The sequence below is a fragment of the Carassius gibelio genome, chromosome B25, assembly GCF_023724105.1.
Source record: "Carassius gibelio isolate Cgi1373 ecotype wild population from Czech Republic chromosome B25, carGib1.2-hapl.c, whole genome shotgun sequence".
Taxonomy (NCBI): domain Eukaryota; kingdom Metazoa; phylum Chordata; class Actinopteri; order Cypriniformes; family Cyprinidae; genus Carassius; species Carassius gibelio.
Window position 1 is genome coordinate 9,888,318 of NC_068420.1, and position 22,335 is coordinate 9,910,652.

The window sequence follows — 22,335 nt, forward strand, 5'->3', positions numbered from 1 at the left end:
TATTTGTCACTGTTAACCTTCATGGCCTGTTGAGACCGATTCTACGTCTGCAGTGAAGTAAAAGTAATAGTAGTAATTCCCAAATTAACCTCTTATTTCCTCTTTAAAGTCTTTTAATATAGTACTCTGACCTCATTAAAAAAAAATCAGTTGCTGTTATTGAAGCTTTAACCTTTGTTGTATCACAAAGTTGGCGTGCACATCTGAGGGCAAGCACAGTGACCTGATGAGTTCTCTGTAAAACTCCATAAATCTGCACTGTAAAATGCTAATTTTAGCTAATAAGATGGTAAAAGTGCCTGTTAATGGGTAACTGTAAGTTACCTTACCAAATACAGAAATATAAATATATATAAATATTTTTAAGTGCTAGTAAAAACTATGAAATGCCTTATTTATAGAGAATTTAATTATAATGTAATATATTGCTGTTTTAAGTGAAAAATACGAAGAGATGTGTATATGTAAAAATGGAAACTGACAGAATTCCACAAATTATCACATTAATTTTGTATAGTTACACTAGCCTACATTCATAAGTGTTTTTTTTATGTTTTTGCATTATCAATGCTGTATTTTATTTGTTCAAAAACAAATCATACATCATTACAATTTAAAATGTCTGTTTTCTATTTAAATTCATTTTGATTTCTGCAATGCAAAGATTTAGTTTTTATCATTTTTGCCTTTATTAGGATAAGACAGATCAGAACTGACAGGTAGTGAAATGGGAATGAGGTAGTGTTATTGGGAAAGGTCATCGAGCCGGATTCGAACTCGGGAACCCAAACCGCATTTTTTAAACATTTTATAGTTTGACAAACTTGCAACAGCCATATTTTACTGTAAGCTTAAAAAATATATTTAATTCTTCATCTGCTCTCGCAATTTGCATGCACCCTGCATGTTCATTACAGGCATTCTAAGAATGTTCAGAGTGCAAAAGTGAGTCAGCTATTTGCATATACATTCTGACATTAAAGTGATCCAGACCGCATATAAATGAGCGGAATGTCAGTTCGAGTGCTGTTTTTCCAGTCGATCCCTTCACCCAATTATAGCCAGTTGCATAATAGTGTTCTTCAGACTTCAGAAACATTCGTGTGGCCCAGCCTCAACTCTCTCTCACTCACTCACTCAAGCTGGAATGCATTGACGTCAGAGAGCGCTCGAGCGCTAGAGCACTGCGGACGGAGCGACGCGCGCACCACTACATGCCTCGTCCTGGTCGGACAGCGGGCATCATTTATTGATAAAAACAACAGCGAGCGGACGTTTGAAGACGTTAAGGAGCGAATTTTTGGTGTAGCCTGCAGGAAAATACGCGCGGGAAGCTGAGAATATTTCCAACGGATGCTTGTTTACATATAGACGCCTGAAACGCTGCGTATCACTTTATATGGTAAGTTATTATAGAATACAAATGCGTTTCGTGTGACTGTCCTATTTGTTAAATTGAATACTTAAAGTCGTCATTTATATGTAGGATGTAAAATGCAGGGTTTAATTCCATTGAGTTTCATTTGGGATTATTAAAAGCATGCCAGAGTGTAATAGTTTGATGTTATTGTTTGTATTGTTTATGGTTAATAATGGATATTTTTATTATTTTATGTATGTAGTTATTGTCTGAAATGGGGCATTTCATATAGCTGGCAGGTTATTTTTGCTGTTAGAGAGACTGAATGATAAAGGTAAGAAAGAAGATGTGGCTGGCAGACAAACATTGGGTCAGAGGCATTGCATTGTGCTGGCCTGCATTTCGGTTCTCTCTCTCCTTCACACACAGTCACCCTATCCTCCGCTCTGTAGTCCTAGCTCTAGAGACATCCAGGGGCATTTGACAGCATTGCACACAGCAGGTATGAGGAAGAAAACCAGATAAGAATAGAGATCCAGAAAGGGTTGGATTGTTTATATATATATCCAAATAGAAAATAGTGTGGCTAAGGTCATGGGAATTTTAATTTTTCACTCACAAAGAGCATTTCATAGGTCAATAAATATTAATTGTATACTGTATTTACAGTTCATTATACAGTATATATTTAATAATTTTAATATGTATGTAAAATATGCATTATATATTATATGTGCTAAAAACTGTTCTATGTATTTCTAGCTCATGAAGTATTTAAATGTATAATTAAAAATGCATTATATTTTTATTAAATATTAGCTATAATGCATAGGCCTAATATGTTTCTAGTTTATGAAATATCTAAATATATAAAAATACATTCATGATACACACACAAATTTATTTAATTAACATTCATGAGCTAGAAATATGTAAATTTGTAGTGTATATATATATATATAGTTCTTGAAATATTTAAATTTGTGTGTGTGCTATATTTATATATATATTTTTTTTATTTAAATTTTAAGAGCTAGAAATTGTTCCATAAGTGTGCGAATCCTGTGAAATGAAAACTGATAACTTGGAGCCAAGTTGTTATTGTTGAACTGAGAGGTTTTGTGGAATTTAAATGGAATACTAGGTGAAATTCTTAGTAATATGATCCAAAGGATTCTGGGTAAAGCCATTAGACTGTTGTCTACTGTATATGGTCTTCCATACATCATTGTAATTTCTTGAAGTCCTAGTCTCAGCAGTGTGTTTTTTTGTGTGCACATGAGTGTGAGCATATGTGCAATAATATGGTGTGTGTGAGTCCTGGCAAACTACCAAGTTTGAGGGTTTCATAGTGATTCTTTTGTGCCTCAGATTAAAAAGGAGAAGACATGTTTTTGTGTGTATCACAGTAGTGTCCTAAGACACATCAGCTCTATCACAAGGCATGCCTGAAGGAATCATGAAAAGAGGGAAGCGCTGGTCACCTAGATCAAGTTTCAAATACATTGTAGAGACCAAATTTCTTCCAATTGGCTGTGATCTTTGTCATGCAATGCTGCAGACAAACTGATTGTCAACTTATGTTGGTTAAGTTTAAGGGTTTAGTTTTAAAATGTAAAACTTTGGAAGTGGAAAGGGAAAGAAAAGTAATAAAAATATCTTATATATTAACATCATCATATGAACTTTGTAGTAAAATGATGCAACGTCAGTGTCTACTGCCTATATAGATGGCTACCTTCTAGCATCCTGTTAGCCATGTAACCTCATAAGTGACGAATTTGTAACATTCTACATCAGCAACAAATAGCACACTATAGACTTGACTTGCCATATTTTTCAGTAGAATTCGCCATTAGCATTAGCATAGCTAAATGCGATATTCTAAATACTGTCCACAAGTGAGACTTTTTTTAAGATTAACTTTTAACTTTATTGACTAATTCATAGAAAGCCATCTCATGCGCAAAATGTAAGATCAGTGGTCAAATGTGTCCGCCCAGACCAGTGGAATACAAAAAGATGTTTTGTGTGAATGGCCCTTGAGTATATTTAAAATTAAAATTTCTTGCTTTGTACTCAATCTTCAAGCTAATTGCAATGCACTCTGGGATTGTTTTCCCAGATTCCACGCTTCTTTTGAATTTTGACTAAATTTGGTAACTTATGCTGCTTTCATGCCATGTTGTAATTAATAACCGTAATTTCGAGAAGAAAACATATGATGTTCTACTCTGTGCTGTTCACGCCCTCAGACTTGGAATTATGTGTAAGCATAGATCATTGAATCTGATTAGACCGTTAGCATCTTGCTAAAATATGCCCAAAGAGTTTCTATATTTTCCTATTTAAAACTTGACTCTTCTGTAGTTATATATTTTGAAAATATGAAAATAGTCCCCAGCTAATTTGTGTAGTTGCAGCAATAGCAGAGTTGCTGGGAACTATTTTCAGTCGCTGCGTAATATCACTGCGCCTGCTGTACACATGATATGGCAGCAAAGTTCCTTGATTATTAAGCCGGAATGGGAGTATAGTCCCTAGCCATATCAGCCTAGAAAATTGCAGCTTTTTATTTTACGTCTGTCTTATTACATGATGTAACTACAGGAGAAGAGTCACATTTTAAATAGGAAAATTATAGAAACTCTTTGGGCATTTTTGAGGGAGATGCTAACGGTCTAATCCGATTCAATGAGCCATGCTAAGCTAAGGTAAAAGTGCTACCACTAGACTGGAGATTGGCTAAATGGATTCAAACACGGTAAAACACAAGTGTTTACCTCTAGGGGAGTTGGAAAATGAGCCAATTTTCAAAAATAGTGGAGTGTTTCTTGGCATACATGTGCTGCCAATTTTTTCTTAATTGACAATATATTTTTCAAATTAGACAAAAATGATTAACTGAAAACTATTCTGACACATGGTTTGTTCGTATGCAGATTGTTCAAGAAAATTTTTGTATGTAGATTTCAGACCCACTCTCTAAATATGTGCATATTGGTGCTAGTATATTTTCTGATAGATGAGAGGTTTAAATGTTTTACCGTTTGTGCAAGTGTACACGTTAATGCACTTTGAACAGCAGGCACTCAAGATCCCACTGCACCACGCTGACCTCATAAACATGAATGTTGCATAATGGGAACATGGGGCGATGAGATCATATCTAAAGGAAACCCCATTATATTCCCCCCAACTCTGCATCTCTTTCACATCTCTTCACTCTGCTCGTCCATCAGCCCTCCCTCCTTCAAAAGGGAAAGCGGGATGACTCATCCTTTCACACCTCTCCCCTGGTGCCTCCTGACAGCCCCGCGTATGGCTTTCTGTGTTTCGTATCGGCGTACAAATGAGTTGGGTCTGTATTCTTGCCTTTGATGCTCGTGCAGCAGGTGGCAAAAGACGTCACCCGCACCCAGCATCTCAGGCAGCGGACATTTTCTCCCAGAAACGCTGAGCCTGCTGGATTCCCATCTCCTTGATGTGCGAGTTCCTCGCTAGCAGGAAGGCAAGGAAATGCCATGTCTGTGTATGTTAGCTTGTATGTGTCTTGTTTAACGGTGAGAGTCGTTCTAAACTACGGATGCTGGGTGACTGCCTGAACGCTATCAGAAGGAAGCACCAAGTGTGCTCCCTGCTCCCTTTAGGAAATACTGTCAGGCTTTGTAAACGATAGAGCTGAACATGGAAAGGGTGGACAGCCCTATCCTTCCTCAATATGGAGGCCAACTGGTCTTTGTTACATTCTTCTACTCTGTTTTTGCTCTTTCATTTGACATCTAGCTCTGTTTTCCTTTCAATCTCAACCACTAAATAAATACATCTCACAAAAGGCAACGAAACATCAAAGTTTTGCTCAGCAGTGTGTCAGAAGCAGGAAGCTCTGTATTAGACACAAACTTAGACACACACACACACACACACATATATATATATATATATAAGACCATTTTTTGTATTAGTTTTGGTTTTAATGAAACAATAATAACAATAACATGGGCATCATAGCAGCAGTGCTCTGTTCAACCTCTATTATTGGTCATTAACTATTCAGATCCTTTCATCACATCACACACACACACATCGCTCACAACCCCTAATAATGATATCGTATTACAGGTATTGATCTACACCATTTGTGCTATGCATCTGTCACCCGACTCCTCTGACGCTAGGTCCTAAAATGCACTCCTCTCCTCTCACTCACCTCATTTTCCACTCTTCTCTTTGTTTCCAATCCATCAGAGCATATTTATCTGTAAGGTTTTTTTTCCAGGTTCCCTCAATCATCTCTATGGGGGGGTTGTTTATTATATGTATTTTTTTTTTGTCCTTTATTGTCTTTCTTTCTGGGTTGGGGGGGGGGGGTATTAGATTATTTTATTTTATTTTAAATGGTTATGGTGTCTCTTGGGGGGGGGGGGGGGTGTTTTTTCTGTTTAGTTTGTTTGGATTTTAACTTATGATGTTTAAAGTCCCTTAAACTCTTACATTTGCATTTATATCAGCAGTTTAAATACACATTTCCTTCATCACAAATGTTTGTCAGTTGTATGATACAATGAAATTACAAAAGATTTGCCTAATGCAATAGGTGACGTCAAAATTAATGTCATGCTGTTTCAGCATTGAATGGGTTTTGTATTAGCATGCATTATAACATTACCTCCAGGTTCGCCTTAATTTGTAGTAGACTGCCATATTCGTGTTTGGGCATGCAGTTATTGTCCCTCCCTATATAAGTCTGATTATAATAGGGGAGTTCTATGTTAAGTAACAGGGTGGGTTTGTTTGGAGTTCTTAGTAATAGTAAATGCTGTTTCTAAGTAACTGTTGTCTACGAAGTAAGCACTGTGTGGCCATAATAGTCATTTGTTTCTGAGGCAATTGTGGGGGGGTCGAAAGATTTTAAGATCAGTGTCTGGCATTCTTACAGGTAACTACTAATAGTACTTTTTTACTTTTTTTTTTAGTTTTTTGAGCAAACACATAAGATCAGTATATAAACCTGTTAGACAACTTACCTTGTGCTCACACACTTGCCTTCCTCTCTTTAATAATGCCGTGTTTGTGAAAGTCAAGTGCAGTTCGCCTTTATATGTAGCTCTGTTTGTTTAAATTCAAAGAGCACTACATCCCACTTAAAGATTGCTTAAAGGGTTTTCCAACCTGTTGCCATACAGAAACCTTTTACCATTCTATTAAGCCATACCACACAAGTGAGAGTGCAGTTTTATGGTTGTTAACACATTCCTGAGCAGTTGCTTGAGTGGTTGTCTTAGCAAGCATTTCCAAGTACATGAGGTAAAATGTCATTATATCTAATATTTTAGGGTCTGCTGTTTACATACAGTATGCTGTTTCTTCACTGTCTTTCTTTTTTTTGTTTTTCCACAGGTGATGTATCAGTAGAGCTCCAGTTTCCTTTAGCTCCCTCTGGTAAGAGAGTCCAGTCCTTCAACTGAACCTCCACTGCTTGATCCAAAATGGCTGCCACCAAAAGCGGTTATGAGGGCAAGATCGCTGGCCTTTATGACCTAGACCGCACACTGGGCAAAGGCCATTTTGCTGTGGTCAAACTAGCCCGTCATGTGTTCACAGGCCAATTGGTAGCAGTCAAAGTCATCGACAAGACAAAACTTGACGACTTAGCAACCGGCCACTTGCTTCAAGAAGTCCGCTGCATGAAACTCGTCCAGCACCCCAACGTAGTGCGACTGTATGAGGTTATCGATACACAGACCAAGCTGTATCTCATTCTAGAGTTGGGCGACGGAGGTGACATGTACGATTACATCTTGCGTCACGAAGGCGGGGTGGCCGAAGACATGGCGAAAATGCACTTTGCGCAGATTGTTCGAGCGATAGCCTACTGCCATCGTCTGCACGTTGTCCACAGGGATCTGAAGCCGGAGAATGTGGTGTTCTTCAGGCAGCAGGGGACAGTGAAGCTGACAGATTTCGGCTTCAGTAACCACTTTCAGCCCGGGACCATGTTGATGACCAGCTGTGGTTCACTAGCATACTCCGCCCCAGAAATACTGCTAGGCGAAGAGTATGATGCTCCAGCTGTAGGTAAGTGACAAAACTGTCTTTTTTGGACATTGCACCTCCTACAGATTCTTCTATCACAGTTTTTTCTTCTTCTGTCTGTTTCCAAATGTGTTGTTTCATTCAGCCAGTCAATCAAAAAGCATTTCAAATCCCTAATAATCACATCTGAGCCAATCTGAAGATTCGTGGTTTCAAAGATTCATAGATTTCAAGATTTCAAACAATGAAAGATTCATAGTCTCGAGCGTTCATATATTTAAAGGGATAGTATATCCAATAATGAAAATTACCCAATGAGTTAAATTTAAAAAATGTCCCAGCTTTTGCCAGCCTAATAATGGCAATGGATGGTGGTCAAGATTTAGAAATAAAATAAAGAGCATCCATCCATCATAAAAATTACTCCACACGACTATGCCTACGTCTAGGCTTGAATACCAAGATAGAGCTTACAGTCTATAGAGTTTTAAATATGGTATTTTTCTTGCTTCAGAATGCCTTTATTAACCCCCTGGAGCATTTTTTATGATGGATGTTTGGACTTTTTGGGTTTTAAAATCTTGAGTGCCATTCACTGCCATCGTAAAGCGGAAGAGCCATGACATTTTTAATACAACTCTGATGTATTCTTCAGAAAAAATAAAGTCATATGCAACTACATGTAGATGACTTGAGGGTGAGTAAATCATGAGGTAATTTTCAATTTTGGGTGAACTATCCCTTTAAGATTCTAATGATTTTAAAGATTCATAGATTTAAAAGAGTTTCAAAGATTCATAGTTTTGAAGACGGATAGATTTTAAGATTTCGAACATTGAAAGATTGGTGGATTTAAGATTCTAATAATTTTTTTTTAATCCTAAAGATTCATTGATTTAAAAGAGATTCTAAAGATTCATAGATTCTAAAAATACATCATTTCAAAGATTTATAGATTTTAGGAATTCAAAGATTAAAAAAAAAAAATTATTTACATGTTTCCAAAGTGTCCTTTTATTCAGTCAAGCAGTCTTCAGTAAAGGGCTATATTCTGTCCTTTTGGACACTTATTTTACATGCAGCGCAGTCCAACTAATCTGACATGGGATTAAACTGGAGAGGCACGCGGGCCTGCACAACAAACTCTGTGTCTGTGTCACAAGAACACCGGGACGCCTGTCTCTTCTCCAGTTGATCCTCCTCTCTCCTCTCCCCATGTGTCTCTTATTGGTTTAAGCGCTGCCGTTTGCCGAGTGAAAATCTTCTACTGAATGAACAGCACATCTGTGCTCTACCAGGGGTCAATCTAAGAGATTTGTGTCAGGTCAGACCTACACATGAATCAGCTGACAGCATTCAGAATCCCTGCAGCAAATTCTCATTGAATATCCAGAAAATAAAGGGTAGTGAAATGGATTCCAAACACCATTGAAATTAAGACCATTAAAACCCATGTTATCAGACCACAGTGATGTATAGAATGTATAGAATTCCTGCTGTACATTTTTCTGTTGTGTCAGGCAGAGCTTTGGTCTGGGACTTTGTTTTTGAAAATTGTTTGGAGGATGAATGTGGCTAGCTGTGAACTCACGTTCCTTCTATCCATCATCCATTCCATTGTACAAACCCAGTCACCTTATTAAGCTCCAGAGACTCAATGTACAGCAAAAGAGAGCGGTAGAAATGAGAAGAAAACAGATTTAGAGAGAGAGAGCGCGAGAGAGAGAGACTGGGGCAAGCAGAGACAGACATTAGAGGACACTTGAGCTTAACATTGACTCAGGCAGGAGGATGAAGAGTAACAGGACTGACAACAAATTGTTCTGTCTCTCTTTCTCTTTCTTGTTATTGTCTTTATCCAGTAAAGTAGAGCTTTCTAGAGCACAGATATGAGCTAAGCGCAGACTATAAACTGCAATATTTACTGTTCCATTTCACTGCTCTGAGATTCTAAGATTCAAATGATTCTAAAGACTCTAAGCTTCTGAAGATTCCAAGATTCCAAACATTCCAAACAATCTTTAGAATTCCAAGATTCTAAAGATTCTAATCATTTTAATAATTCTGAAGATTCCATTGATTCATCATCCTTCATAGTTTTAATTCTAAAGATTCATAATTTCAAAGATTTAGGTTTTAAAAATACAAGGGCTGAAAGGATATATACAGTAGATTGATTCATAGATTCATGGATTAAAATCTTAAAATCACAGATTCTAAATATCTGAAGATTCTCATCTAGAGATTCTAAAAATTGATAAGTTGCAAGATTCACAAATTCAAAAAATTGCATAAAAAACCAAAAAAAATTAATTCAAAAAAATTTATAAAAACCTTATACATTCTTGGATTCAGATTCTAAAGGTGCTAAAGATTTAAAGATTCAAAACCGATTCAAAGAGTCAGATTCTAGAGATGTATAGTTTAAAAGATTCATAGATTTAAGATTCTGAAGATCTAATGATTTATAGATTTAAAATCGAGATTCATAATATTTTCATAAGTGACTAATTGTGAAGTTGCCCGAATAATTAGTTGACTTAGTTTGGTCTTAGTGAAACTTGAAATAATTAGGCCAATTTTGGGTTTCCCTGACCCTGATCTGGTTTGTTTCTTATGGGAACATTCATACATCTCAAATACTTGTTCAAAAATAGTTGGAGTGCAACAGAATAGAACAGAATGTAGGGATCTAGGGATGTGTTTTGCTTACTATTTTTAGCTTGACACACTGTCTTAAAAACACAACGCTCATGACGAACAATGAAGCTGGAGACTCATGTTTGACAGATACAGAGAAGGAGAGGTGGAGAGCAAGAAAGACAGACAGACTTTAGAGGACACTTGAGCTTAACATTGTGACACAGACAGGAGGATGAAGACTTACAGTGCTGACACTAAACCCATCTGTCTCTCTTGCTGTCTCTCTCTTGTTCCAGTTCATTAGGGATTTCTAGAGCACAGATGTGTGCGGAGCGGGCATGTGTGCCCTTCCGCTCCTCTGCTCTGACATTATTAATATCATATTTGTATGATATTTTCTGCCAGAGCATCATGTGAGGATGGGACATTAATTCTCAGAGTGGCTGCATGTGCCAGGATTAGATCTGCACAAAGTGGGTCAGTCTCCGTTGAGACCCAGCAAAGCGTGCAAAGGAGGCTATACTCACACACTAGAAGCGTGTGAACCTGAAGGGTTGTCTCACCTCTCTCCAAGCGAAATCTACCCACGGTAGCCTAGAACTAGAGCAGATAAGGGCTGAGTAGTCATGCATTACATATGTTTAACTTACTGGGTCAATCAAAAAGAACAGTAAACATGCATATAAACGCAGTGGAGAAGCTTTCCTATAGCTGTAGTTTAGCAGTTAGCATATTAGCCTGAATACATTGAGTCATTCTGGTGAAACAAGCTCATTGGATCCTGACTCTGTATAATTCATGGTTTTTGAAGATGCGAGCATGTCACACTACTTGCCCATGTTAGCATCTGGCTAATTTAGCTAGCTTCTCAGATAAAATACTGTAGAATTGGATGCATATCATTTGTAGGGCTACACAATTTTTCAGAATAAATCAAAGCACTGAGCTATAGCATAATTTATGAAGCTCTTGTTCTGCCGTTTTTAGTCTCTCGGTTCACAGTGAATGCTGCTTCACATGAACTTTATCTGTGCATCTGCTCTGAGTTTAGATCCCTTGTGCATTTGAGAGCACAACATGTGCTGACCTTCTTCTTAAACTTATTATAGTACTAACATTATAGTAAATGTATAATTTGTGATTTAAAATATATATATATATTTATAACTTGGAAGTGCCTAATGATATTTGGCTAGCACCAAAAATACAGACTTAATCAAAAACATCCCGAGCTGTTATGTTTTTACATTTCATGTGCTAGTATTTCAGCATTGCTTGTGAAGGCATGGCAGTGCCCGGCGTCTGACACTGTGGCCCGCTGCCTAGTGGTTTAATCAGCTCCTGAAGTTTTCTGGGCACAGGCTGGCATCTGAAACTTCATCTGGAAAGCCTTTTTGTCTAGCAGTTCTAGGTCAAGCTGATGCCATTAACCTCAGTAGCAGGAGAGAGAGAGATAGAGAGAGAGACAGAGCTGGGAAACAGTAGAACTCCTCTCTGATATCTAATGTCTGAACGACTGAACAGAGAAGGGTCCCGTTTACACTAAATGTGTGTGTGCAAAAATTTATTCTTTTCTTTGTGTGTGTGTGTGTGTGTGTGTGTGTATGCATGAGCCTGACCCAGTGTGTGTGTGGACGGCTGAATATTCATTAGCTCAATGAGAGGTTTTATTCATTGTCAGTAATCAGCTGCTCGGCTCTAATCCACTCACAAGAGTTAAGTCTCACACACACACATCTAAGCTGCAATTGCCACTCTATTCAAAACACAACATTTGAATGCATACGGGTTTTGTAGGGACCAATTTTTTTAAATAAAAATGTTAAATATGTAAAAAAAATTCAAGCAGGAAATATGTGTGACAGTTAGGTTTAGAGCTAGAAAATATCTACCTCTTTGTAACAATACTTCTAATGTAAACAACAGAAGTCAATGAAAAGTCATCCCAACGTATGTGTGTGTTTTTGTGTTTCTTGAGCAACAAGTCAAAGTTTCAAAATTAAAGATTCTATAGATAAAAAATATATATATAGTACTTAAAAATAACCTTGGATTCCATATTAGAGAGAATTTTCAAAGATTTTAACTTTATAAAGATAAGATTGTAAAATTCAAAACAGTGCATTTCTACAATTATTGGATGTCTACAGTAAGCTGAGATATATAGAGTCTGCTGTCTACTATAATTGGAATCCTTAGAATCTTAGAATTCCCTCAAGTCTCGAGACATGTCACAGAGTTGTCACATTATGTAACCTCAACACAGATCGACACACAGCAGTTCCTGGTGTTTAATGTATTTTGTGTAAACTGCAGTCACATGGCACTCGCACAACGAGAGGTGTGCAGCTCTTCAAACTGTGGACACACAGAGTTATCTTGCTGGGACTTATTTTATTTTAAACAAGATGGAACAAGATATAATAAACTAAACTAAATTCTTTCACCTCCAGTCATAACATTATTTGTCAAGGCAGGTTTTCTTACAAGAAACATTTCATGTTATATTTGTGTGAATAAATGCTAAAGATAGTTTAAGAAAATCAGTTGAGTACTAAAATGAAGGTTTAGATATAATATTAATGCACTTATTCAAACAAGGATATCATGATTTTTATGCAGTTTAAACCTATAGCACTCTGGAGTCATGTCTAACCAGACGTGTATTATTTTAGCATTTGTGTGTGCTTAAAAAAATAAAATGTATGCTTTTCAATAGATGTTAAATAACATTACGAGACATGTAGCGCTCGTGTCTGTCTGTATCTGCGGAGGAACACACAGTACAGAGAGCAGAAGAGAGGGCTTATTGTTAGAGACACTGCTTGGACAATGCTGTCTCTCTGGACGGTCTCTCACACTGATCCTTTGCTCTGATTCACACAGTAGATGCTCTTTCACACAGAATTGATCACACACTGAGAACAGCATGTCAGATTTGAAGCTGTTGTTTAAATGGGAAAGTTCAAGAAGTCCACAAAGCCGTTTGCACCTCGTTTTATTTTATTTATTCAGATTTAAAATATGAATATACACTTAATATATTTTTAATTGTGTAACTGTTAGAAATACTGGATCCTCTGTGAATCATGTTATAGCCATGGGTGTAATCACATCTTATGTAAAGTAGTTATAGGTGTGAACATTTCGAGAAATGGAAATTATTGAGCATTTGAATGGAATGCAATATACATGTGTGTTTCTAGAGCTTCACATTGCCTAGTGAATGATGACGTCAATATAATTCATGATTTAAAAAGTGGATGGAGGAACTGAATTATTCAACGCACTGAAGAAGGTCTTGAGCCGAAACATTTTAGTTTTGTCCTGCTGGTGATAAATCTAAAATAAAGTCTTAAAAGAAGATACTTTTTTTGTGAGTTTAATTTAAATAAATTTTTGGGTGAATTATTATTATTATTATTTTTTTGTGCTATATTATTATTGTTGTTATAATTTAAAGGATACATAATTTAATAATATATAACTTAATGATGATGTTTTAATATTAATGAGTGTTATTATTAATGATCGTTAATGGTAATAATAATAAATGTAACACATTAATAGTGTAATAGTATTTAGATTTATTAGTAATTATGATGAGGATGATGAAGTAATCAAGGTGGAAAATGAAAAGGGTTTTTTTACATATTTTTTAATCACTAAAATAACTCAAACTAAATAAACTAATCTCGGAGGATCTAATGTTTGCATTCATCCTCTGGCCTTTTCTGAATTTCTGTATTCACCAAAATGAAACTCAGAATATGTCAGCCGTATTTAACGTCTGGTCAGGTCAGCGCACTAGACCAAACTATAAATGAGCACATTCTCAGTACTCTCTCCTTTTGAAAATCGAAGGTTAAATGAAATGTTATGAATATGAAATAAGTGATCTATCCAAGGAAATCTAAACTGATCCTATTACTTTAAAATCATCAGACTTAAAAGTGAAAAGCTAAGACCTCTCACCTATATGTGGAAGTTTTTTTTTTTTACACGCCCTATACATATCACACAAGTAAAAAAAAAAAAGGAGAAGAGGAAGTTTGTTTTCTTGGAACACCACCGTGGAAAAGTACCCTCTCTTACTTTTTTTTTTTTTCATGTCCTGTTCACTCTGTTCTTGGTTCATGATGTTCTGTTAGACTTCCTGGGATCCTTGGTTGACAGAGAGTCGGATGGGGAAAATTTTTTGGATAGGGAGTCTTTTTTTTTTAAAGATCATTATTTTGTGTATTTGGTGTAACAGAATATGTTGACATGCTTTAATGTTCAAAAAACACATTTTATTTTAAATACTGTACATTATTGTAGGTCTCAAACACGTCATTTTCTGCAAAGTCCCTCATGACAAGTGCAGTCTGCTCTGATTGGTCAACTGACCCAGTGCATTGTGATTGGACACCACAAGCACTCGTCGGAAATGTAACGCCCCTTTCCATAATAGCGAGCTTCATCTTTCAAAATAAATGTAAAGAGTTAATAATGTCCTTAGTTTTACCATCAGTTCAAGGCGAAAGAGAAACAGAGTCGCGTGACAGACACAGTGATGAAGCTCGTATGTGTTTGCAGTACACAAGCCACGGACGGTTAAGACAACTGACTCCACTGTTTCCCCTCTCTATGTCACACACACACACACACACAGACGCGCACAAAATTTTGCATTTGAACATTCAATAGCAAATACTTAAACTAATAAATCTAATAAGCACATACTTACAGTAGCTGATTCAGAGGCGCCAGATTTTCGTAGCATAGTCGGAATTACCTCCTCTCCTAGGTTCACGAAATCTTCGTCCATAAAATGAGTTGCTGTTTTGCTGCAAGTAATCTTAAAGATTCCTAAATGCATGTTCTTTCGGAGGGCCAAATAAAGTGCTTTTGCTTTCGTCTAGATACACACAGCATCTCTCCTGCTTTAACACTAACTGCGTTTACTGAAACCACGCCTTCTTTCATTGCGTGAACATTTGAGCGGCATTATGCAAATATTTCCACATAGTGACGCATTCATGTGGGGGCGTGTTTGAACGAGCTGTTTCAGGGGGCGTGGCAGAGTCTTAACTTAGATAAAGAATATTTCTTTGGTTTTGAGACTTTTGTCTTTGCAACTTCTGGGATATTATCTATGCACAATCAGCTTGTAACAGTCCAAAGAGAAAGGAAAACTTGAAATCGCATCACATGACCCCTTTAAGGCTGGTTTTATTCACGTTTTAGTTTCACTTAACCTCTCTTCGTGTATTAGTCAGTTTTAATCATTTGAATACGTCACGAGAACCGTGTCGGATAAAACCATTCCTCTTTTCTGTACATTTCCTGTTACACTTCTTTCTAGGGGTATAAATATTTACTCTGACAACAATTTGATTTGCTCATTGCATCTTGAAATCAAAGTGATATAGCATTTATATTAATATAAATCAAAATAGATATTTAAATATAAAAACATACTTAGTCATAAAGTTATGTTGTATTATATTATATTATATATTAGTCAACTTTTTTTCTCATTTAAATTACAATTTGGATCCTGCACTGCAATTAAAACAAATAAATGTTTCAAATAAATAAGAACTATTTTAGTTCAAGTCTGTTATCGTGTGTCTTCCAGATATCTGGTCACTGGGTGTGATCCTCTACATGCTCGTCTGTGGACACCCACCCTTTCAAGAGGCCAATGACAGCGAGACCCTCATCATGATCATGGACTGTCGCTACAATGTGCCAAACCACGTCTCTCCAGAATGCAAAGAGTACGTATGTCGTCTGAGCTTTGATTTTCTTCAAACACGCAGCTTGAAAACAGATTTCTCAGATTTAATCCAGAACGCTGGAGGTCATTGTGTATTTATACACTCCTTTTTCATTATGATGTTGTTTTTACCTTAGGCAAAATTACATTAAACATAAGACTTGTTTACTGACAACGTATTTTGTTTTATTAGCTCATTTTTCTTACTCAATTGGCATTTGTTCTTTTCTTCTTTAAAGCATGAACCTAATTATACATTTATGCATAAAACAAGAAAAAACATTTGGGGTATAAATTTAAGACTTATTATTTGGAAACAAGTTACAACAATGCTATCATCTATGTTATTCTGACATAAATGAAACTTGTTTAAATGCGTTCACCGGGAAACAAGACAGAAATAGATGTTTTTGTGTTGATATCTAAACAGTCTTTTCTTTGGCATGATAGTTGTTGGGCATTATGTAACGAGTTTTATTAAACCTGCTGAGTGTTTTCTTCAGGGTCAGCAGATGTCATGTATCAGTGGTCTTTTCTTTCCATGCTGGTGTTGTTGAGTTCACTATTTCTGGAAACCAGTATTACCAAGGACATGACCTTGGTAAAAACCTTTCCACAAAGACCTGATCTGATACATGCCCACGACAAAATGCTTGAATAAATAGACTAGTTTTTAAGATGTCCTTCACAGCCGTGTGCCATTGGAACGGTGTTGGGTTTTTTTTTTAAATTCTTCTGAGAATTAGCTTTCAAACACCACTCCCTCGCACTCCAGTTTGTATCATGTTCATGCTAAACTTAATACCTACATGTAGACCGGAGCCCATGTGAGCATACTGTACTTTATCTGTTTACACCCGCTTGTATCAGCCAATCACAGGTTATGGTTCTCTAAATGACGCTTGAGCAAGCAATTTAAGGCTTCTGTTTGGATGAGCAAATGTTCTTGGAGGTTAGATTTAGGAGCAAGTTATGACAGAAACAGAATTTCCATCTTTGGGCCAGTTGACGGATAATGAAAGTAACCGGTCATGGCAACGTTTACTCATTTATTTATTTATTTATTTTCATAAGGGCTTTAACTAGATTTTCCAGATTGTTTAGATGCTTTACTTCTTAACTGAGCTTTAGTATATTATTTGAATCATCATGTTGTTATGATCTTAAGAGGGCTTGGGCATGATTTGGAATTTGGATTTGAATTTAAATCAATACATACAATACATAATTGTATGTAAACAAAAAAACAATCACAATTTGGGGTAACTTAAAGAATTCTGGGATGCACTTTAATTTACTACAGTCCACCAAAACATTTATTAAATATGACATTTTATTTCATTATGTCATTCATACTGAAAAAAAATGTATTACTAAAAACACAAATTCTTATAATTCCATTTGTATGTTAACTTTAATCATAACGCACAAAACATTGTCAATTCACTTTACTAAATGGCGCACAGGCCTTCTTTTAAGTGTGTTCACCGCTGCTCTATAGTGACCAGATTTTTACACAAGGCTGCCTTTTGTCAGAGTGAAGTTATTTTTAAGTGGGTTTATTCCAAGCTGTTTGTAGTCAGAACATTCCCAAAGCAACAGCTCTCAGGCTTGAGTTTAGGTCTGAATCAGTCAATTGTGCAAGAGTGTCTGTACGAGTGTGTGTTAGACATCTGGGCTTGGCTGCACAGCCAAACATAATGACTGGGTCACATGATCTCCACCACAATCAAGAGCTTCCTTTAATGGGAAGGGTTTTCTTAGAGGAGAACACTTGAGTCTTCAGGCAGACTTTCATCTTGCTGTTCACCTTTTTTCCCCACCCTTCTTCCTCGCGGCTATTTAAGGTCTTGAGGTTAAACTCACCAAGAGACTCAAGGCCAATGGAGCATGTGGGATTATAAACACAAATACTCAGAGAGAGACCTTAAAAACACACTTCGAAAGGGAAAACATCTCCCCCTGCTGGTCATCTGTGTGCCATTCAGAAATGTGTGCCAGTACCGCAGTGAAATAAAACACTCAAATGCCTTGAATAAACAAGCTGGCTGCAGTGCATTCACACATACACACACAAGCTTGGATCGCAAGAGTTCCAACCAATTCCGTATTCTTTCCATTCGCCTCAATGAAGCACCAATTCTCTGCAGGTGCTCATGAATATTAATCAGCAGAAAGATAAGCACTTCCTTTTCATTCCGTCTCCTCTGATGGCAAGATGCGCCTGTGCAATCATCGCCTGTCAGCCAGGCAGAGAATATTTATTAAGATTGCTAGAAAAGGAAAGTATGAAAATTGTAACTAGAGTGAGACCGAAATGAAGTGAGATGGAGGCAAGAGTGATGAAGGGTGACAAAATCAAGCCTGTTTGAGAAGATGGGATATTTCTTATTTCTTTTTTTTCCCCCGACGGAAGGTCATGTCTGATGTTCTCGTTCTGCTCTGGTGAAAAAACTAATAACAATCTCTCATCATTCTCTTCCTCTTATTTTCCCTTTTTCCTATCAGTTTGATTTCACGTATGCTGCAGAGGGATCCGGCTAAACGAGCGTCTCTGACAGCGATAGAGGGCCATTCTTGGTTGCAGGGTGTTGACCCTTCGCCTGTCGGGTACACAGCCGCCCCGCTCACCTCCCACCGCAGTTTGTTACCCGAGGAGCACGAGCTCATACTGCAGGCCATGACCAGTGGCAACATTGCTGACCGAGATGCCATTCAGGAGTGGGTATCTCTTTATTCTTCTTGTAGATTTCCTTTGGTCTCAGAATAGCCTGGACTCTTCAGAGTTGCATTATGTAAGTTGTTAATGCAAATGCATATTTTGTGATAGAGCACTGGAGGCTGACAGATATAACCACATCACAGCCACGTACTACTTGCTGGGAGAACGACTCCTTCGAGAAAAGCAAGAGCAGTCAAGTCTCTCTCCTGAACAAAAACATACACAGTAAGTCCCAGTGTTCTTAAACACATCATAGATCATTTTGAATCTCAAGGTGTTTTATCCTCTTAGGTGGTAGGGATAATTTAAACACATAACCCTTGGTACATAGGTTCCTAATACTTAGTACTGTTGTTGGCTCTGTTACAGGAGACCCATGTCAGAACCACTGGACTTGGTGAGCCAAGTTCCCCAGACTGATACACTAAGAGGAACACCTCTAGGTCCCTTAGCGCCTCTCGGTTCTCTGTCTTCCGGCTATGTCCGACGAGGTGTCAGTGAATCTGGAGATTTGCTGGCTCCCAAACCCAACCGTCATGACAACTCCTTCAGTGACTTTTGCAGCACGGCTCCCTGCTTGAGCTTCAGTCTGCGCCCTCTACCTCCGGACCAACCTACTGTCAAGAGCCTTGGAGCCTTACAGCAGATCTGCGAGGAAGAAGAGGACGAGGATGATGAAAACGATCAGAACAGGGATGAGATAAAACTTGAGGTGGCACCAGGTAAACTGGATCCTCTTCCTTCAACGGATCTCTTGTTGAAACCTTCTAGAATATCTTTGCAATCAGAGACTCAGAGGAGAACAGGGAGGGCGTCTTGTAAAGTGAGGGGAAACTGTGAAACTCTGACTGAGGAGGGGGAACTTGAGGAAGGGTCAGAAATCACGGAGCAGAAGAAGCCTTTGGATTCAGTGTCTCACGTCAATTCTGGCACCATAGAACAACAAGGACGGATGCCCCCAAACACTGAAGCCCATTTGGAAGAGTTAAACCACACAGAGCAACCAAGTAGAGGAAGGGACAAGGGTGTTATCACCCACCGTAGCTTGTCTTTAGATGAGCAAGAAGGAGAACAAATTCAAGGTCCAAATATAGATGAACCTCCACCACCTCCCAGACTAGATGTTGTTCAGTGCTGCTGGGGACAGCGTGAACCTTCAAAGGACATGCTAGAAAACAACAATAACACCTTAGCCAAATCTCGACTGCTTGAAGTTGGGGTGGTGTCGACCCCTTGCGGTTCCCCAAGATCCCTGCCAAAGAACCACTGTGTGGACCTGGGTCCCGATGGGGTGGAGATGCGCAAGACTGCGGGTGAAGTCGAGAAACCTGAGGAGGTACAGCCTAAACCACAAAAAGGCCTCCAGGGAACCAGGGACACAAATAATGACCCTTCTCTCCGGGCCGATCCCAACAAGGTCAAGAACGTAAACTTGCGAGAACGTCTGCTGCAGTTCCCGCTTTGTGAAAAAGCCTTGTCCTTTAACATCCAGCCCAGTTCTAAAGAGAAGCTCCTCCCATTTGCACAGTACAACTGCTGCCATGTGTTGTAGAGATTGTATCCCGAGATCAAGAAGCAAACTGATATGAACCGAAACCCTCCAACCTCTACAACTCCGGAGTTGTTCAGACAATTAAAGAAAAAGTGTGTTCTCACCTCATACTGTAACCTCAGAGGTGCTTTTCCACACAATCTACTTATTGTATATCTTTATTTTCTTTCCCAACCCAGCATTCCTTGCTGCTTTCCTGTAAACAGTTAACCTCTTGGCAATGCTGTGTATACGAACACCTGTAGCTACTGACACTGCTCACTATATCCTGTGCTATCTCAGAGACTTTCATGAGTAATATTGTATGTCTTGCTAGCGTAGGAGCTTTGATTCAATAACTTGTCATTTTGCACTGTAATATCTTTACAACAATAAGAGTTCCACCGAGTTAAGTCATATCACTAATCGAGTGGGTGAAGACCATGCTTCAGAGCAACACATAATAAGCCAACACAAGAACAGATAATGAACAATCACAACGGTAGATGTTTAGATTTAAGTACTATCTTTCCAGTCAGTTTAATAGTCCTGACACATTTTTGGTTTTCGTTGGACGGACATTTTGCAGGCAACTGTGAGGCAATGGCCTTTACTCAGAACTTGTAACAAGTTGCATGCTGTGGCATTGTTGATTTTTCCCACACCACTGTCTCATGCTAGCATGTTTGCCGTCATCTTTACCCTTAGGCAGTGGGACAGGAAGCAGATCACTTTGCCACATTGATAGTGAACAGTGGCAGTTTGGACGCATGGTTATGAGAGCATGCTAAATCAAAACAGCTTAGCATAGCATTAGCATTTTATGAGCAGGGGACTGACCAGGGAGAGATGCTAAGTATATCTGTATATTTTCAAAAAAAAAAAAAGAAAGAGGGCTCAAACGGAGATTATTCTGAGAGATTATGACAAGAGGCTTTTTGTGAAACGGAAATAATATAACAGAGAACAGAAGACTGGTCTTCCTGGAGCTATTTTTTAGAGTTTGTTTTAAAACTGCTAATTCTTGGAAATATTCTGAAGCTTATATCAAGTATTAGAAAGTTATCAAGGGTTTTTTAGAAAGATGGCGACAAAGTTTTTTACATAAGGAGATATGCGAGGGAGATTAATTACATAACATTCTGTCTATTTTTGTTTTAATCATCTGACTCTGGGTGCATCTTTAACATATGTTGTAAGGGGATAAGCTGTTTGAAATATCCAGTCATGTATACAGTGTATAGATTATTTTGGACATATTATGCTGTTGTATGGTATGATGTTGTATTTTGACCCTTGCACCGTATACATACCAAACATTTCATCCCTTCCATTTTAAATCTTATTCAGTGAACGTAGCAGCTTGATGACACTAGTTTGGTGACTGACAAAAAGGTCATGTAGTTACTTGTGTCATAGTTGTAAATACATTTGAAGAGCTGTATGCTAACGTAATGCTAAATAGCGTAGCTGACTTTAAAATGTACATTGACAAAATCCAGCCTTCGTATGTTGCAATGGCATGAGTGAAGCTAGCAGTTACTGTTGTTTTACCTCCTAAACAGCCTAAGCACATCACATACTCATTTAGATCGCAAATGTGACTGTGGTTACTGTTACTTTGGTACTCTAAAGGACGTCAAAGCTATTTAGTCACTTCACATGTTCCTAATTTTCTGTGCTATACGTAGTGCACTCTTCACCGGTGAATTTTTATTTTTTGTCACATAACTGTAGCCAGTGAAAGTCCAAATGTCAAATACACTTATTTTGGTTTGCGAAATCTTGCACCACAGATAAGCTTGACCAAATGCACAAGAATAGATCATGTAAGAGGTGCTTTAGGGAGAGATAGCAAGAAATATAGGCCTATAGAGACAAATTACATATCCATAACTTCTGAGATTTGAATTTTCATTCCCATTCCATGTTTAATCAAGGAACAGCCATTCTGGCCTAGGATGATTTGTAAGTACAGCCTTCTGGACCAATCAGAGGGCAGAGTGATATATACGTAAAACCAGACATGCACTATATTTTCGTAATCAGCATTTTATTTTCTTCTTATTTTGATGTTTCTCATTTGACATGGGTCTCCATCCTTCAAAGCATCTTTAATTGCTTTACAGCGAAAGTCGGATTTGGTTTTGTCTTAAGTCCCATTGACCCTTACTTAAACTATGACTGTGTCTCAATGAGATTAATTTATTTTTATATTTATTTATTAAAACTGATTAAACTGTCACTTGTGTTGTCCTATTTTTTTTTTTTTTTAATTA

At 37.7% G+C, this 22,335-nt stretch overlaps 1 protein-coding gene across 1 annotated transcript; it reads left to right on the forward strand.

Annotated features, from left to right (window-relative positions):
• The first annotated feature begins 1,084 nt into the window (after nucleotides 1-1,084).
• On the forward strand, nucleotides 1,085-22,301 carry snrkb (SNF related kinase b). Its single transcript, XM_052597498.1, has 6 exons — nucleotides 1,085-1,402; nucleotides 6,761-7,438; nucleotides 15,663-15,804; nucleotides 18,312-18,524; nucleotides 18,634-18,750; nucleotides 18,895-22,301. The coding sequence occupies exons 2-6, from the start codon at nucleotides 6,850-6,852 to the stop codon at nucleotides 20,075-20,077; spliced, it is 2,244 nt and encodes a 747-aa protein (XP_052453458.1). The 5' UTR covers nucleotides 1,085-1,402; nucleotides 6,761-6,849; the 3' UTR covers nucleotides 20,078-22,301.
• Nucleotides 22,302-22,335: the final 34 nt, after the last annotated feature.

Coding starts and splice junctions, on each gene's coding strand:
- snrkb (XM_052597498.1), top strand. CDS start 6,850: ATGGCTGCCACCAAAAGCGGTTATGAGGGCAAGATCGCTGGCCTTTAT. Junction 18,525..18,633: donor GACCGAGATGCCATTCAGGA/GTGGGTATCTCT, acceptor ATTTTGTGATAG/AGCACTGGAGGCTGACAGAT. Junction 18,751..18,894: donor CCTGAACAAAAACATACACA/GTAAGTCCCAGT, acceptor GCTCTGTTACAG/GAGACCCATGTCAGAACCAC.